General features: G+C 46.0%; 1 protein-coding gene across 1 annotated transcript in view; it reads left to right on the top strand.

The window, feature by feature from the left end:
• The window catches only part of tmem45a (transmembrane protein 45a), a 49666-nt gene that overhangs the window by 16293 nt on the left and 13411 nt on the right, over positions 1 to 19962 (top strand). The window contains exons 2-4 of the mRNA XM_055941235.1: positions 1608 to 1827; positions 13337 to 13549; positions 15158 to 15342. Of these exons, the coding sequence (XP_055797210.1) occupies positions 1626 to 1827; positions 13337 to 13549; positions 15158 to 15342 (600 nt within the window). The 5' untranslated portion in view covers positions 1608 to 1625. The remainder of the gene's footprint in view (positions 1 to 1607; positions 1828 to 13336; positions 13550 to 15157; positions 15343 to 19962) is intronic.

Below are 19962 nucleotides of genomic sequence, written 5' to 3' on the forward strand. Positions count from 1 at the left end.
GTACAGCTGACCCTGGTGCTAGAGGGGGTACAGCTGACCCTGGTGCTAGAGGGGATACAGCTGACCCTGGTGCTAGAGGGGGTACGCCTGACCCTGGTGCTAGAGGGGGTACACTGACCCTGGTGCTAGAGGGGGTACAGCTGACCCTGGTGCTAGAGGGGGTACAGCTGACCCTGGAGCTAGAGGGGGTACAGCTGACCCTGGTGCTAGAGGGGGTACAGGTGACCCTGGGGCTAGAGGGGGTACGGCTGACCCTGGTGCTAGAGGGGGTACAGCTGACCCTGGTGCTAGAGGGGGTACAGCTGACCCTGGTGCTAGAGGGGGTACAGCTGACCCTGGGGCTAGAGGGGGTACAGATGACCCTGGTGCTAGAGGGGGTACAGCTGACCCTGGTGCTAGAGGGGGTACAGCTGGAGTGTGCTGACCCTGGTGCTAGAGGGGGTACAGCTGACCCTGGTGCTAGAGGGGGTACAGCTGACCCTGGTGCTAGAGGGGGTACAGCTGACCCTGGTGCTAGAGGGGATACAGCTGACCCTGGTGCTAGAGGGGGTACGCCTGACCCTGGTGCTAGAGGGGGTACACTGACCCTGGTGCTAGAGGGGGTACAGCTGACCCTGGTGCTAGAGGGGGTACAGCTGACCCTGGTGCTAGAGGGGGTACAGCTGACCCTGGTGCTAGAGGGGGTACGCCAGACCCTGGTGCTAGAGGGGGTACACTGACCCTGGTGCTAGAGGGGGTAGAGCTGACCCTGGTGCTAGAGGGGGTACAGCTGACCCTGGTGCTAGAGGGGGTACAGCTGACCCTGGTGCTAGAGGGGGTACAGCTGACCCTGGTGCTAGAGGGGGTAGAGCTGACCCTGGTGCTAGAGGGGGTACGCCTGACCCTGGTGCTAGAGGGGGTACACTGACCCTGGTGCTAGAGGGGGTAGAGCTGACCCTGGTGCTAGAGGGGGTACAGCTGACCCTGGTGCTAGAGGGGGTACAGTTGACCCTCGTGCTAGAGGGGGTAGGCTGACCCTGGGGCTAGAAGGGGTACAGCTGACCCTGGGGCTAGAGGGGGTACAGCCGACCCTGGTGCTAGAGGGGGTACAGCTGACCCTGGTGCTAGAGGGGGTACAGCTGACCCTGGGGCTAGAGGGGGTACACTGACCCTGGTGCTAGAGGGGGTACAGCTGACCCTGGGGCTAGAGGGGGTACACTGACCCTGGTGCTAGAGGGGGTACAGCTGACCCTGGTGCTAGAGGGGATACAGCTGACCCTGGTGCTAGAGGGGGTACGCTGACCCTGGTGCTAGAGGGGGTACACTGACCCTGGTGCTAGAGGGGGTATGCCTGACCCTGGTGCTAGAGGGGGTACACTGACCCTGGTGCTAGAGGGGGTACAGCTGATCCTGGTGCTAGATGGGGTACGCTGACCCTGGTGCTAGAGGGGGTATGCAGCTGGAGGTTGAATGTTTGAAGTGGTACGAGACTATAAACAGTTTACCACTTTAAAGCCACATTTCTTGTTGCCCTCTTTGTTGTTGTCTAAGAATAAGATACTTTTGTCCTCACCAGATATCAGACTTTTCTGAGTTGTGACCATCCGTCCCCTCTCTCTGTGTTCCAGGTATTCCAGTGAAGGATTATGGGTAGTTTTAAGGGCCATGCATTGCCGGGTAGTTTCTTCCTGATCGCGGGTCTGTGGTGGGCGGGAAAGTACTCTCTATGGTACGCCACTCTCAGGAACAAGAGTCTGGGCTCCACCTCCACCCGCCTGGCCAGCCGATCCACACAGCGCCGCCTGGAAGTCATCGAGGGATCTGTCACCCTCTTCTTCTCCGTGGTTGGTGAGCATCAACAGCCTGAGCATCCACACTATATGTTTTATTCTCACAACACTTAGTACCAAACTCAAAACAGATCATCAAAAAGGCAGTTGTTTCAAAAGCACATATTTTTTTACCCCATTTTTCGGGATATCCAATAGGCTCTATGCGTTATACCGCCTCCAACGTTCTAATTTACTTCCGTCCAATTGGTAGTTCTGATCTTGTCTCATCGCTGCAACTCCCCTGCGGACTCTGCCTAGCCACACCTGCCTAGCCACACCTGCCTAGCCACACCTGCCTAGCCACACCTGCCTAGCCACACCTGCTTAGCCACACTGCTTTTTTGATACACTGTTCGCTTAACCCGGAAGCCGGCCGAACCAATGTGTCGGAGGAAACACCGTCCGACTGACGACTGCAGTCAGGTGCACGGCCCGCCACAGCACAATGAGACCCCGGCCAAACCCTCCCCTAGGTCTCCCAGTCAGCCTGGGATCAAACCTGAGGCTGTAGTGGCACCTCAGCACTGCAGTTCCTAGGACCGCTGCGCCACTTTGGAGGCCCAACATTTTCAATTGACTACGTGCAACATGAAATTATACAGTTACATTTTCATTAAACTTAGTCAGTATTTCTTCTCGAAATACACGTTTCACATTGCAATACGTGTTCATATAAAGTAATTGCCTTTCACAATGAGATGCTCACTTTTGAAATGATTCTCTTTTGTTACATTTTTTTTTACTATTACTTAAAACGTTTGGTAAACTTATAGATTTGACATGTAAACTGGTTTGTCCACTACAGATTATGAGAACTACAACTACTAATGAAAATATATGTCTGTCAAGTAGAAACATAACAAGTACGATACACAGTGGTAAGAAACAGTGAACCCTTTGGAATGACCTGGATTTCTGCATAAACTGGTCATCACATTTGATCTGTTCTTCAAGTCACAACAATAGACAAACATAGTCTGCTTAAACTAATAACACACAAATTATTGACATTTTATTTTCTATATTGAATACATAATTTAAACATTCACAGTGTAGGTTGGAAAAAGTATGTGAACCCCTAGGCTAATAATGACTAATGTCACGCCCTGACCATAGAGAGCCCTTGGTTCTCTATGGTGTTGTAGGTGTGACTCGGGGGTGTTCTAGTCAATTATATTTCTATGTTTGGGTTTGAGTATGGTTCCCAATTAGAGGCAGCTGATTATTGTTGTCTCTAATTGGGGATCATACTTAAGGAGTCCCTGTTCCCACCTGCTTTGTGGGATATTGTTTTGTGTATGTAGCACCACTACTTTCACGTTTCGTTGTTGGTTTATTGTTTTGTAGAAGTTTCACTGTTTATTAAAATATGTGGAACTCTAATCACGCTGTGCCTTGGTCCGTCTTTCATCACGAACGTGACAGCTAATTGGAGTCAGGAGTCAGCTAACCTGGAGTCCAATCAATGAGACGAGATTTGAGTTTGCTAGTCACAAGAAGCATTGCCTGATGTGAACCATGCCTCGAACAAAAGAGATCTCAGAAGCCCTAAGATTAAGAATTGTTGACTTGCATAAAGCTGGAAAGGGTTACAAAGTATCTCTAAAAGCCTTGATGTTCATCAGTGCACGGTAAGACAAATTGCCTATAAACGGAGAAAGTTCAGCCCTGTTTCTACTCTCCCTAGGAGTGGCCGTCCTGCAAAGATGACTACAAGAGCACAGCGCAGAACGCTCAGAGGTTAAGAAGAATCCTAGAGTGTCAGCTAAAGACTTACAGAAATCTCTGGAACATGCTAACATCTCTGTTGACGAGTCTACAATATTTAAAACACTAAACAAGAATGGTGTTCATGGGAGGACACCACGGAAGAAGCCACTGCTGTCCAAAAAAAACATTGCTGCACGTCTGATGTTCGCAAAAGAGCAGCTGGATGTTCCACAGCGCTACTGGCTAAATATTCTGTGGACAGATGAAACTACAGTTGAGTTGTTTGGAAGGAACACAACACTGTGTGGAGAAAAAAAGGCACAGCACACCAACATCAAAACCTCATCCCAACTGTAAAGTCTGGTGGAGGGAGCATCATGGTTTGGGGCTGCTTTGCTGCCTCAGGACCTGGACAGCTTGATATCATCGACGGAAAAATGTATTCCCAAGTTTATCAAGACATTTTGTAGGAGAATGTTTGGCTATATGTCTGCCAATTGCAGCTCAACAGAAGTTGGGTGATGAAACAGGACAACGACCCAGAACACAGAAGTAAATCAAAAACAGAATGGCTTCAATAGAAGAAAATACACCTTCTGGAGTGGCCCAGTCAGAGTCCTGACCTCAACCTCCTGGAGTGGCCCAGTCAGAGTCCTGACCTCAACCTCCTGGAGTGGCCCAGTCAGAGTCCTGACCTCAACCTCCTGGAGTGGCCCAGTCAGAGTCCTGACCTCAACCTTCTGGAGTGGCCCAGTCAGAGTCCTGACCTCAACCTGATTGACATGCTGTGGCATGACCTCAAGAGAGCAGTTCACACCAGACATCCCAAGAATATCGCTGAACTGAAACAGTTTTGTGAAGAGGAATGGTCCAAAATTCCTCCTGACCGTTGTGCAGGTCTGATCCACAACTACAGAAAACGTTTGGTTGAGGTTATTGCTGCCGAAGGAGGGACAACCAGTTATTAAATCCAAGGGATCACATTCTTTTCCCACCATGCACTGTGAATGTTTACACAGTGTGTTCAATAAAGACATGAAAATGTATAACTGTTTGTGTGTTATTCGTTTAAGCAGACTGTGTTTGTCAATTGTTGTGATCTAATTTTATGACCAATTAATGCAGAAATCCAGGTATTTCCAAAGAGTTCACACGTTTTCTTTTATTTATTTTTATTTTACCGTTATTTTACCCGTTAAGTTGTCTGAGAACACGTTCTCATTTGCAGCAACGACCTGGGGAATAGTTACAGGGGAGAGGAGGGGGATGAATGAGCCAATTGTAAACTGGGGATTATTAGGTGACCATGATGGTTTGAGGGACAGCTTGGGAATTTAGCCAGGACACCGGGGTTAACACCCCTACTCTTACGATAAGTGCCATGGGATCTTTAATGACCTCAGAGAGTCAGGACACCCGTTTAACGTCCCATCCGAAAGACAGCACCCTACACAGGGTAGTGTCCCCAATCACTGCCCTGGGGCATTTCTTGACACTGTATACCCCAATGTCCAACTATGAGGATGACTATTATGGTTTTACTTCAGAGAAAGTTTTTAAAAAATCTGTATGTAACAAATCGAATCACTTTACTTAAATTGCATTGGGCAATACAGTACTGTAATACTGTATTTAATGCCATTTACGTAGCAGAAACTCCAAAATGACAACAGTCCACACATTTCTCCCGGCGCTGCTGATGGCAATTTTAGTCCCCTCATACAGGAGCAGTAAAGGCCCAATAATGTGAATAATTTTAAAAATAAAATGAAAATGTTTTTTATATATACAGTGCATTCGGAAAGTATTCAGACCCCTTGACTTTTTCCACATTTCGTTAATTTACAGCTTTATTCTAAAACGTATTACATTGTTTTTTTTCTCATCAATCTACACACAACAAAAACTGGGTTTCATACCTTTTTGCAACAAAAAAAAATGAAATATCACATTTACATCAGTATTCAAACCTTTTACTCGGTACTTTGTTGAAGCACCATTGGCAGTGATTACAGCCTCGAGTCTTCTTGGGTATGACGCTACAAGGTTGGCCCACCTGTATTTGGGGAGTTTCTCCCAGTCTTCTCTGCAGATCCTCTCAAGCTCTGTCAGGTTGGATGGGGAGCGTCGCTGCACAGCTATTTTCAGGTCTCCAGAGATGTTTGGCTGGGCCACTCAAGGACATTCGGAGAGTTTTCCCGAAATCATTTCCTGCGTTGTCTTGGCTGTGTGCTTATGGTCATTGGAAGGTGAACCTTCGCCCCAGTCTGAGGTCCTGAGTGCTCTGGAGCAGGTTTTCATCAAGGATCTTTCTGTACTTGCTCCCTTCGTCTTTCCCTCGATCCTGACTAGAGATGCACAATATATCGGTGAACATATCGGAATCGGCCGATATTAGCTAAAAATGCCAAAATCGGAATGGGCTGATGTCTAGTTTAACACCAATGTGAAAAACCCATGTCAAAGCTGACGAGCTATATAACGTAGGTAGATGACATAATGACGCCACGTAAAATTTTGCGCTACACGTGCAACACAGCATTCGTAACCTAGCCCACAATGTCTGCTGTGTGGATCGAGCAGTCAACAAGTCCAGCAGTCATGTGAAAGAGTAAGAACATTTCAGCAAGACAACTCAAAGGTGAAATCCATTAATGCCAAGATAATGGACTCATTGCCCTTGACAATCAACCGTTCTCTGTCGTGGGTGATGTTGGCTTTCGCCGACTGGTCGAGCACTGGTACACACTACCAAGTGCGCTATTTTTCAGATGTTTCCCTACCGGAGTTGCACAATAATAGTGTCACTGCTATTAGCTTTACGACATACATACTATGGAACGCCGTTTGGGTCTTTGCGTGTCAAAAAAGATACAGTAGCACTGTCAAAGCTGAACAAACAAAAAAAGTCTGCAAACACCGTCAACGAAAGATGTGTTTTCAATACCGCGTTGGTAATAAAGCATCATTTGTTCGACCCCAACTTCTGGGGTAGCTAGCTTTAGCTTGGTACCTAACAAGCACCAATACAACCAGCCTGAAAACAATGACCAGTAGAACCTGCAGTCATTTTCATTATTCTTAGCAGTGATTTAGGAATCCTTGTGAGTATTAGCTAGGTTGCCGCTTGTTGTTCGCCTTTTGGAATTGAACTTCAGTTCATGAAAATAAATAGCTAGCCAGCTACTTAACCCTGTTGCCCGAAGCTAACGTTATAAGCAGCCAGCTAGCTTCATGTGGCTAGTGACACTCGACCGGACCGGTTATGTGTTGTGAAGCTAGCCACAATAAGGATTAGGCACAATAGTGGAATTTGCAGTTTGCCTTCAAAATAAAAGTATGTCATTGACAGTGATGCAAATGAATACAAATAACAGAATTATGTCATACTTTTATTTTGAAGGCTAAGTGCAAATTCCACTGTTGTGGCTCATCCTTATTGTGGCTAGCTTCACATAGATGGGTCCAACCACCATTAATCAAATAAGAACTGTCTTATAAATTAGGGTTGTTTTAGATGATGACACCTAGCTATATAGTTAGCTAGATAACTATAGCTACTGAAACAGATTGTCGTTTTGCTATGTTTTTGGGGAAGAACATTGTTTGCATCCATGAGCTAGCTAGCTTTTCTTTATGACAAGCACTGGAGGTGCACGACACAACTTTACCAGCATCGTAGCATACATTGATGAATCGTTATGACGAATGAAATACGAGTAGTCGTGTAATAAATGTGTAATAACTACGTAAAAAATGTATGAACGCGTTCAATTATTATGTTACGTACAGTCATATTCAGGTCCTGATTGGTCTACAAGCTTAATTGAGATGTCAAATTGTGTTATTTGACACGTCAAATCGTGTTAAATAATATATTTGTTGACACGCAACGGCGTTGCATAGAGAATGAAACGACTGAACAAATGAACAACGAAACAGCACAGCAAGTAAGTGAACAAAATAGGTTTTGATAAAGTTTTACTGGTAATGGGGACATGCGTAAATGCCAACAACATAACTTTTTAGGTCATCGTGGTGTGTTTGTGTAACCTTCATTTATCTCGGCAAGTCAGTTAGAACAAATTCTTATTTACAATGACAGCCTACCCCGGCCAAACCCAGAAGACGCTGGGCCAATTGTGCGCCGCCCTATGGGACTCCCAATCACGACCGGATGTGATACAGCCTGGATTCAAACCAGGGACTGTAGTGATGCCTCTTGCACTGAGATGCAGTGCCTTAGACCGCTGCATCCATGTGTGTGTTAACTATTTAACAGTACTAGAATGCTTAAAAGGCCGTACATTTTGTAAGTATTGGTTATCGGTATCAGGTTTATTCGCAAGGAAAATATTGGATATCGGTATCGGCCAAAAATGTCATATTGGTGCATCACTAATCCAGACTAGTCTCCCAATCCCTGCTGCTGAAGAACACCCCCACAGCATGATGCTGCCACCACCGTGCTTCACCGTAGGGATGGTGCCAGGTTTCCTCCAGACGTGACGCTTGGCATTCAGGCCAAATAGTTCAGTCTTGGTTTCATCAGATCAGAGAATATTGTTTCTCATGGTCAGAGTCCCTTAGGCGCCTTTTGGCAAACTCCAAGTGGGATGTCATGTGCCTTCTACTGAGGAGTGGCTTCTGTCTGACAACTTTACCATAAAGGTCTGATTAATGGAGTGCTGTAGAGATGGTTGTCCTTCTGGAAGGTTCTCCCATTTCCACAGAGAAGTTCTAGAGCTCTGTCAGAGTGACCATCGGGTTCTTGGTCACCTGCCTGACCGAGTCCCTTCTCCTCTGATTGCTCAGTTTAGCCGGTCGGCAAGCTCAAGGAAAAGTCTTGGTGGTTCCAAAGTTCTTCCATTTAAGAATGATGGAGGCCAATGTGTTCTTGGGGACCTTCAATGCTGCAGACTTTTTTTGGTACCCTTCCCCAGATCTGTACCTCGACACAATCCTGTCTCGGAGCTCTACGGACAATTGCAGGATGCACCTGAGCTCAATTTCGAGTCTCATAGAAAAGGGTCTGAATACTTATGTAAATATGTGGTATTGTGTGTAGATTGCTGAGGATTTCTTTTTTTTAAAATCCATTTTAGAATAAGGCTGTAACGTAAAAAAGTCAAGGGGTCGGAATACTTTCCGAAGGCACTGTATATAACAGAACATAATATAACATAATATAACATAACAGAATATAACATAACTGAACAAATAATGAATACTGAACAATAATATAAGCGCAACATGTCAAGTGTTGGTCCCATGTTTCATGAGCGGAAATAAAAGATCCCAGAAATGTTCTACACACACAAAACCCTTATTTCTCTCTAATTATGTGCAAACATCTCCTTTGCCAAAATAATCCACCCACCTGACAGGTGTGGCATATCAAGAAACTGATTAAACATGATCACTACACAGGTGCACCTTGTGTTGGGGGACAATAAAAGTAAAATGTGCAGTTTTGTCACACAACACAATGCCACAGATGTCTCAAGTTGAGGGAGCTCTCAAGCTGAATGGAAAAATGTTCACCAGTGCTGTTGCTCAGAAAATGGAATGTTCACTCACAACTGCAGACCACATATATGGCGTCAAATCACATTTTATTGGTCGCATACACATAAACAAGAAACGTCCCTGTCTTTCAAAGATAATTTGTAAAAATCCAAATAACTTCACAGATCTTCATTGTAAAGGGTTTAAACACCATTTCCCATGCTTGTTCAATGAACCATAAACAATTAATGAACATGCATCTGTGGAACGGTCGTTAAGACACTAACAGCTTACAGATGGTAGGCAATTAAGGTCACAGTTAGGAAAACACTAAAGAGGCATTTCTACTGACTCTGAAAAGCACCAAAAGAAAGATTTCCAGGGTCCCGGCTCATCTGCGTGAACGTGCCTTAGGCATGCTGCAAGGAGGCATGAGGACTGCAGATGTGGCCAGGGCAATAAATTGCAATGTCCTTACTGTGAGACGCCTAAGACAGCGCTACAGGGAGACAGGACGGACAGCTGATCGTCCTCGCAGTGGCAGACCACGTGTAACAACACCTGCCCAGGATCAGTACATCCGAACATCACACCTGCGGGACAGGTACAGGATGGCAACAACAACTGCCCGAGTTACACCAGGAACGCACAATCCCTCCATCAGTGCTCAGACTGTCCGCAATAGGCTGAAAGAGGCTGGACTGAGGGCTTGTAGACCTGTTGTAAGGCAGGTCCTCACCAGACATCACCGGCAACAGCGTCGCTATGGGCACAAACCCACCATCGGTGGACCAGACAGGACTTGCAAAAAAGTGCTCTTCACTAACGAGTCATGGTTTTGTCTCACCAGGGGTGATGGTCGGATTCACATTTATCGTTGAAGGAATGAGCGTTACACCGAGGTGTCTGGTTAGACTGTAAACTCTCCTTCCAGACTCACATTAAGCATCTCCAATCCAAAATTAAATCTAGAATCGGCTTCCTATTTCGCAAAACAAAGAATCCTTCACTCATGCTGCCAAACATACCCTCGTAAAACTGACTATTCTACCGGTCCTTGACTTCGGCGATGTCATTTATAAAATATGCTCCAACACTCTACTCAGCAAATTGGATGTAGTCTATCACAGCGCAATCCGTTTTGTCACCAAAGCCCCATATACTGCCCACCACTGCGACCTGTATGCTCTCGTTGGCTGGCCCTCGCTTCATACTCGTCACCAAACCCACTGGCTACAGGTTATCTATGTCTTTGCTAGGTAAAACCCCGCCTTATCTCAGCTTACTGGTCACCATAGCAGCACCTACCCGTAGCACGCGCTCCAGCAGGTATATTTCACTGGTCACTACCAAAGCCTATTCCTACTTTGGTCGCCTTTCCTTCCAGTTCTCTGCTGCCAATGACTGGAACGAACTGCAAAAATCACTGAAGTTGGAGACTCATATCTCCCTCACTACCTTTAAGCATCAACTATCCGAGCAGCTCACAGATCAATGCACCTGTACATAGCCCATCTGTAAATAGCCCATCCAACTACCTCATCCCCATACTGTTATTATTATAATTTTTTGCTCCTTTGCACCCCAGTATCTCTACTTGCACATTCATCTTCTGCACATCTATCACTCCAGTGTTTAATTGCTAAATGGTAATTACTTTACCACTATGGCCTATTTATTGCCTTACCTCCCTTATCTTACCTCATTTGCCCACACTGTATATAGATTTTTTTATATTGTGTTATTGACTGTATGTTTGTTTATTCCATGTGTAACTCTGTGTTGTTGTTGTTTGTGTCGCACTGCTTTGCTTTGTCTTGGCCAGGTCGCAGTTGTAAATGAGAACTTGTTCTCAACCTGGTTAAATAAAGGTGAGAAAAAAGGCCTCCGTGTGATGTGAATTGAGTGGCACCGTCGGAGACGATGTCCTCTGGAAGGCCATAGTGCCGGAAGACCAGCTGGAACATTGCCTCAGTGACCTGGAGAGCGGTAGGGAGACCAGAGAGAGGGATAAAATGGGAGGAATTAAATAATCTGTCCACAACAACCATAATAGTGGTGAAACCATCAGATGGCGGGAGATCAGTACCAAAATCCATGGACAGATGGGACCAAGGCCGCTGAGGCACGGGAAGGGGAAGAGTTTTCTTTTTTTTTATGCACATACGGAGCATGAATTGACATAGCAGGCGACGTCCTGTGCCAAGGTGGGCCACCAGTACTTTGCGGAGATGAATTGAATGGTGCGGGTAATACCTGGGTGTCCAGCGGCGAGGGATGTGTGTGCCCAGGTCAACAGCCGATCCCTCACTTCCGTGGGGACGTAGACGCGCTCAGGAGGGCAGGTAGCAGGTGCGGGTTCCCTCTCCAGAGCCTGGCCAATATCCTCATCTACGTCCCAAAACACGGGGCCAACGATACGGTAGGACGGAATGATGTGCTGGAGGGTACCTACAGGACTCTCAGCCGACGTGGAACCACAAGGGAAAGCAGGTATTCCAGCATCCTGGTGGCGGTGGTTTTCATCCTTGACCAGGGTATTGGTGGGGTTATGACGTTGGAGCCATGGGAGGCAGAGTATGACTTTGTGAACGGGTGCAGTGATGATGAGGAAGGGAAGGCTTTCTTGGTGCAAGGGTCCCAAGGTGAGAGTGAGGGTGAGTGGGGCTGTGATGTGCGTGATAGTGCTGGATCCGATTGGTCGATTATCCAGGGCTTGGACTGGAAAAGGAGTGGAAAGCTGGTATGAAGTGATGTTCAGGGAGGAGACGGGGGTCTAGTCAATGAAATTCCCTGCGGCACTGGAGTCCACTAGAGCTGTAGAGACAACACCTGAGGGACAGCCAGCCAGTGAAATGTTTGGCGGAAAACGATGATGAAGGAATACTCACGACTATCCTGGGAGACGGATGATCACGGGGCAATCCCCTTGCCCCAGATGACACAGGACACCGCTGGAGTTGGTGCCGCATCTGACCGCAATAGGAACACAGCCCCAGCTGTCTCTGGTGACGACGCTCTGCCGCAGAGAGGTGTAGGACCCTTATCTCCATGGGTTCAGGCTCTGCCTCGAGACGGCCAAAGGTGGAGGACGAGGGGCGAAGGAGTTGCCGGTGCTCCTAAAGGAGGTTGCCCAGACGGGTGGCCATCGCAATGAGTGTGTCCAAGGAAAGGTTGCTGTCCCTGTATGCCAACTCCGTCTGGACCTTTGCACGCAGTCCTCTATGGAATAGGGTGCAGAGCTCCGGTTGGTTCCATCCGTTGGAGGCTGCCACGGTCCAGAAGGTGAGGGTGTACTCCGCAGCGGTCTGGGCACCCTGCCGGAGTTGGAATATTCGCTGACCTGCTACTCTGTTGGGACGACTGGAGGTAAAAGGACCTCCGCTTGTTGTAGGTGAATCCTCTCGAGTGGTGTCAAGGCGGTGGAGGACACGGAGTACCATCCATAGCCGCACCCAGTTGCGACAGATGATCTGGATGTTGACAGAGTAGGTGTCCCTGTTCACCGACCGTCTGGGAGATGTCTTTATCTTCTGCTGCTTCCATAATTCGTGAGGCAGTATTCTGTCACGTATACGCCGTGAGTCAGGAAGCAGATGCAGAAAGTGAGTTTAATAATGAAGAATGCAGATTAAAAAAACATGAGAAGAGTACAGAACGTGAATGAAAACAAACCAATAATGCCTGATGACTGAGGCTACTGAAGGCTAATAAAGGGAAGGTAATCAAGGTGATGATGAAGTCCAGGTGTGTGTAATGATGAGTGGTTAGTAGACCAGTGACGTTGAGTGCTGGAGAGGGGGAGCGGCTTGACAGCATCTTACATGTTTTGCTATTGGATGAACTGGTTGTTAAAATAACTACATTGAGAAGATATCGTTATGTTGTGTTTTGGTGATTAAACCAATGTTTCACAGTAAAGATTTTGAATCAATGGTTGTGTGGTGAAAGATTTCTACAAAAAAAATGAATGCACAATGAAAGGTTTTGAATGTGCTGTCTGGCTGCTTTACGAGTGTTACCAGTTTGGAGCTTTGTACTAAGAGTTTTGAAAATTCACCATATACTAGCTGGTACTGTCTGTAGTTAAACAACAGACTGGGGATGATCAGACAAACTGGGAGTGTTTGGATGTTTTGAAATGATCATTTTTAGGATGAGACATTGTTGCTGGACTGTTAATGGTAATTTATGGCAGAGGGAGACTATGAATAGAAGTTTCCCTCTGCCATAAATGAGACATTTCTAATAGGCCAAGAATCTTTTCTCTGGGACGTTTAAGAGAATCCTGACGTTGTGTTTTTCAGGGATGCTGGCGGAGCAGTTTGTAGCAGACGGGCCACGGCTGCACCTGTACGACTACAGCGAGCATCACTGGGACAGACTTCATAACTGGCAGCACTCCACCATGTATCTCTTCTTTTGCTTGGCTGGAGCCATGTCTCTGATTGTACACACCACCGACGCTGCTCCACTGGCCCTCGACAGACTAATGCTGGCCATCGCCTTCTTCATAGAAGGTAATAGGTCTGGGCAGGCAGGGGAGATGGAGATGTCCTGAGGTAATAGGTCTGGGCAGGCAGGGGAGATGGAGATGTTGTCCTGAGGTAATAGGCTTTGGTAATTAGTTAGCTAGCCTTTCTAGCCCAGACAACATTCCACTGAAAAGGCAGCACGCGAAATTCAAAAATATTTTTAGAAATATTTAACTTTCACACATTAACAAGTCCAATACAGCAAATGAAAGATAAACATCTTGTTAATCTACCCATGGTGTCCTATTTCAAAAATGATTTACAGTGAAAGCACAACATATGATTATGTTAGGTCAGAGCCAAGTCACAAACACACACAGCCATTTTTTCAGCCAACAATAGGAGTTAGAAAAAGCAGAAATATAGTTAAAATGAATCACTAACCTTCGATTATCTTCATCAGATGAGAGTCATAGGACATCATGTTATACATGTATTGTGTGTTTTGTTCGATAATGTGCATATATATATTAAAACAAATCTCCGTTTACATTGGCGCGTTACGTGCAGTAATGTTTTGATTCCTAAACATCTGGTGATTTTGCAGAAATACTCATAATAAACATTGATAAAAGATGCAAGTGTTATTCACAAGATTAAAGATAAACTTATCCTCTATGCAACCGCTGTCAGATAAAAAAAAAAAAAATGACGGAAAAAGAATAATCTGAGAACGGCGCTCAGAGCACAATCCAGCCAAAGAAATAGCCGCCATTTTGGCGTCAACAGAAGCTACAAAAACACTATAAATATTCACTTACCTTCGAATAACTTCATCAGAAGGCACTCCCAGGATTCCCAGATCGACAATAAATGACTGAAAAGTTCCATAAAGCCCATCATTTAGCCACTTGTTGTTAGCATGTTCAGCCCAGTAATCCATCTTCATGAGGCACGAGAACTTCCTCGGGACAAAAACTCAAAAAGTTCAGTTACAGGTTGTAGAAACAAGTCAAATGATGTATGCGATCCATATTTAGGATGTTTAACATTAATCATCAATAAGGATCCAACCGGAGAATTTCATTGTCTGAGCATTGGAACGAGAGCACTCTCTCTCGCTCGCGCACACAATGAGACTGAACATTTCTGAAGACCACTCAGTAAAATAGCTCCTATGAGCCCCTCCTTTATAGTAGAATCATATAACCAAAATCTAAAGACGGTGACATCTAGTGGAAGCCCTAGGAAGTGTTTGCACATCCATAAATAAAAGGGGTATCATTTGGCACTCTTTTGAAAATCGAGTTCTCACTTCCTGTTTATATTTCTTCTCAGGTTTTTGTCTGCCATATGAGTTCTGTTTTACTTACAGACATAATTCAAACAGTTTTAGAAACTTCAGAGTGTTTTCTATACAATACTAATAATAATATGCATGTATTACCTTCTGGGACAGAGTAGGAGGAAATTCCATTTGGGCACGCAATTTGTCCAAAGTGAAAATGCTGCCCCCCTGTCCCGAACAGGCTCACATGCAGTGTTACAGCCATAGAAATCGTATCACCACTATAATGGACATCTCTATTCAAGTCAACGGGGCTGTAATGCGTGGACCGGCGCTCCTACTGGTGTTTATTCTGTGTTTCCCAGGGTTCTTGTTCCTGTACCACCTCCACGGCAGAGCCATGCTAGATGTCCATGTTCACCAGCTGCTGCTGTTCTGTGTGTTTGGAGAGGCCATGGTGTCCTTTCTGGAGGTGTTCCACCGAGGAAACATTCTGCTGGAGCTTCTGAGAGCATCACTCACCATCCTGCAGGGGAGCTGGTTCTGGCAGGTCAGTCATCGTCTGTCTCTCTAGTGACATTCTATTCTCTTTATAGTGCCTTATTTAGACCGGGGGGCAGGGTTTAGGGAGCTGGTTCTGGCAGGTCAGTCATCGTCTGTGGGGGGGTTTGGGATGTGTGTGTGTGTGTGTGTGTGTGTGTGTGTGTGTGTGTGTGTGTGTGTGTGTGTGTGTGTGTGTGTGTGTTCGTGTGTGTGTGTGTGTGTGTGTGTGTGTTCGTGTGTGTGTGTGTGTTCGTGTGTGTGTGTGTGTTCGTGTGTGTTTGTGTGTGTGTTTGTGTGTGTGTTTGTGTGTGTGTGTGTGTTTGTGTGTGTGTGTGTGTGTGTGTGTGTGTGTGTGTGTGTATTTGATACAGAGTTGAAGTAGAGGACTAGTTGATAAAGGACCATAAGCTCTAATCAAACAGTCTATAACAGCGTCCTGAAGTCCCTAAGTCATTGTGTTTGTCACAGCTAACATCATCTCATCTCCCTTCAGGTTATGGACACTGTACTGTATATGTTGTGGGGACACATGATTCCAATGTCTATTTAGTAGAGCACAAATTGATCTCCTGAACACTAAATCACAGTAGGTAGGTCTACTTCCACTCAACCTGGGTAGAGAGGCCTACTTCCACTCAACCTGGGTAGATAGGCCTACTTCCACTCAACCTGGGTAGATAGGCCTACTTCCACTCAACCTGGGTAGATAGGCCTACTTCCACTCAACCTGGGTAGATAGGCCTACTTCCACTCAACCTGGGTAGATAGGCCTACTTCCACTCAACCTGGGTAGAGAGGCCTACTTCCACTCAACCTGGGTAGATAGGCCTACTTCCACTCAACCTGGGTAGATAGGCCTACTTCCACTCAACCTGGGTAGATAGGCCTACTTCCACTCAACCTGGGTAGAGAGGCCTACTTCCACTCAACCTGGGTAGATAGGCCTACTTCCACTCAACCTGGGTAGATAGGCCTACTTCCACTAAACCTGGGTAGATAGGCCTACTGTACTTCCAACTAAACCTGGGTAGAGAGGCCTACTTCCACTCAACCTGGGTAGATAGGCCTACTTCCACTCAACCTGGGTAGATAGGCCTACTGTACTTCCAACTAAACCTGGGTAGAGAGGCCTACTTCCACTCAACCTGGGTAGATAGGCCTACTTCCACTAAACCTGGGTAGATAGGCCTACTGTACTTCCAACTAAACCTGGGTAGAGAGGCCTACTTCCACTCAACCTGGGTAGATAGGCCTACTTCCACTCAACCTGGGTAGATAGGCCTACTGTACTTCCAACTAAACCTGGGTAGATAGGCCTACTTCCACTCAACCTGGGTAGAGAGGCCTACTTCCACTAAACCTGGGTAGATAGGCCTACTGTACTTCCAACTAAACCTGGGTAGAGAGGCCTACTTCCACTCAACCTGGGTAGATAGGCCTACTTCCACTCAACCTGGGTAGATAGGCCTACTTCCACTCAACCTGGGTAGATAGGCCTACTTCCACTCAACCTGGGTAGATAGGCCTACTTCCACTAAACCTGGGTAGATAGGCCTACTGTACTTCCAACTAAACCTGGGTAGAGAGGCCTACTTCCACTCAACCTGGGTAGATAGGCCTACTGTACTTCCAACTAAACCTGGGTAGAGAGGCCTACTTCCACTCAACCTGGGTAGATAGGCCTACTTCCACTAAACCTGGGTAGATAGGCCTACTGTACTTCCAACTAAACCTGGGTAGAGAGGCCTACTTCCACTCAACCTGGGTAGATAGGCCTACTTCCACTAAACCTGGGTAGATAGGCCTACTGTACTTCCAACTAAACCTGGGTAGAGAGGCCTACTTCCACTCAACCTGGGTAGATAGGCCTACTTCCACTCAACCTGGGTAGATAGGCCTACTGTACTTCCAACTAAACCTGGGTAGATAGGCCTACTTCCACTCAACCTGGGTAGATAGGCCTACTTCCACTCAACCTGGGTAGATAGGCCTACTGTACATCCAAATAAACCTGGGTAGAGAGGCCTACTGTACATCCAACTAAACCTGGGTAGATAGGCCTACTTCCACTCAACCTGGGTAGATAGGCCTACTGTACATCCAAATAAACCTGGGTAGAGAGGCCTACTGTACATCCAACTAAACCTGGGTAGATAGGCCTACTTCCACTCAACCTGGGTAGATAAGGTTACTTCCACTAACCCTACAGTGGCTTGCGAAAGTATTCACCCCCTTGGCATTTTACCTATTTTGTTGCCTTACATCCTGGAATTAAAATGTATTTTGGGGGGGTTTGTATCTTTTGATTTACATAACATGTCTACAGCTTTGAAGTGGCAAAATATTTGTCAATACTTTGTAAAGCCACCTTTTGCAGCAATTACAGCTGCAAGTCACTTGGGGTATGTCTCTATACGCTTGGCACATCTAGCCACTAGGATTTTTGCCCATTCTTCAAGGCAAAACTGCTCCAGCTCCTTCAAGTTGGATGGGTTCCGCTGGTGTACAGCAATCTTTAAGTCATACCACATATTCTCAATTGGATTGAGGTCTGGGCTTTGATTAGGCCATTCCAAGACATTTAAATGTTTCCCCTTAAACCACTCGAGTGTTGCTTTAGCAGTATGCTTAGGGTCATTGTCCTGCTGGAAGGTGAACCTCAGTCTGTCTCAAATCTCTGGAAGACTGAAAGGTTTCCCTCAATAATTTCCCTCTATTTAGCGCCATCCATTATGCCTTCAATTCTGACCAGTTTCCCAGTCCCTGCCGATGAAAAACATCCCCACAGCATGATGCTGCCACCACCATGCTTCACTGTGGGGATGGTGTTCTCGGGGTGATGAGAGGTGTTGGGTTTGTGCCAGACATAGCGTCTTCTTTGGTGGCCAAAAAGCTCAATTTTAGTCTCATCTCACCAGAGTACCTTCTTCCATATGTTTGGGGAGTCTCCCACATGCCTTTTGGCGAACACCAAATGTGTTTGCTTATTTTTTTTCTTTACGCAATGGATTTTTTCTGGCCACTCTTCCATAAAGCCCAGCTCTGTGGAGTATACGGCTTAAAGTGGTCCTATGGACAGATACTCCAATCTCCATGTGGAGCTTTGCAGCTCCTTCAGGGTTATCTTTGGTCTCTTTGTTGCCTCTCTGATTAATGCCCTCCTTGCCTGGTCTGTGAGTTTTGGTGGGCGGCCCTCTCCTGGCAGGTTTGTTGTGGTGCCATATTCTTTCCATTTTTTAATAATGAATTTAATGGCGCTCCGTGGGATGTTCAATGTTTCGGATATGTTTTTATAACCCAACCCTGATCTGTACTTCTCCACAACTTTGTCTGACCTGTTTGGAGAGCTCCTTGGTCTTCATGGTGCCGCTTGCTTGGTGGTTCCCCTTGCTTAGTGGTGTTGCAGACTCTGGGGCCTTTCAGACCAGGTGTATATATACTGAGATCATGCGACACTTAGATTGCACACAGGTGGACTTTATTTAGCTAATTATGTGATTTCTGAAGGTAATTGGTTGCACCAGATCTTATTTAGGGGGTTCATAGTAAAGGGGGTGAAAACATATGCACGTATGCACCACTTTTCCATTTTTTATTTTATCGAATTGTTTGAAACAAGTAATTTTTGAATTTCACTTCACCAATTTGGAATATTTTGTGTACGTCCATTACATGAAATCCAAATAAAAGTCCATTTACATTACAGGTTGTAATGCAACATAATAAGAAAAACGCCAAGGGGGATGAATAGTTTTGTAGATAGGCCTGCTTCCACTAAATGGTGAATTGGATTTATTATGGATCCCCATTAGTTCCTGCCAAGGCAGCAGCTACTCTTCCTGGAGTTTATTAAGGATCCCCATTAGTTCTGCCAGGCCAGCAGCTACTCTTCCTGGGGTTTATTATGGATCCCTGTTAGTTCCTGCCAAGGCAGCAGCTACTCTTCCTGAGGTTTATTATGGATCCCCATTAGTTCCTGCCAAGGCAGCAGCTACTCTTCCTGGGGTTTATTATGGATCCCCATTAGTTCCTGCCAAGGCAGCAGCTACTCTTCCTGGGGTTTATTATGGATCACCATTAGTTCCTGCCTGGGCAGCAGCTACTCTTCCTGGGGTTTATTATGGATCCCCATTAGTTCCTGCCAAGGCAGCAGCTACTCTTCAGTCCAACACCCCACCACTGTGAATCCATGGTTGGCAGATTGTTTGTAAACTAAGTATACAAATTAAAAACATAAAAGAACACCACACTGCAGGATGCAACAGAGCCACGCCCCCTTCCTGAGCGGCTTCCTTACCTCTTTTAGTTACAGTTTTACTGTGAACACTGAGGCTTTACCCGCTTTTAGTTACAGTTTTACTGTGAACACTGAGGCTTTACCCGCTTTTAGTTACAGTTTTACTGTGAACACTGAGGCTGTACCCGCTTTTAATTACAGTTTTACTGTGAACACTGAGGCTTTACCCGCTTTTAGTTACAGTTTTACTGTGAACACTGAGGCTTTACCCGCTTTTAGTTACAGTTTTACTGTGAACACTGAGGCTGTACCCGCTTTTAGTTACAGTTTTACTGTGAACACTGAGGCTGCACCCACTTTTAGTTACAGTTTTACTGTGAACACTGAGGC

This window comes from Salvelinus fontinalis, chromosome 12, assembly GCF_029448725.1.
Source record: "Salvelinus fontinalis isolate EN_2023a chromosome 12, ASM2944872v1, whole genome shotgun sequence".
Lineage (NCBI taxonomy): Eukaryota > Metazoa > Chordata > Actinopteri > Salmoniformes > Salmonidae > Salvelinus > Salvelinus fontinalis.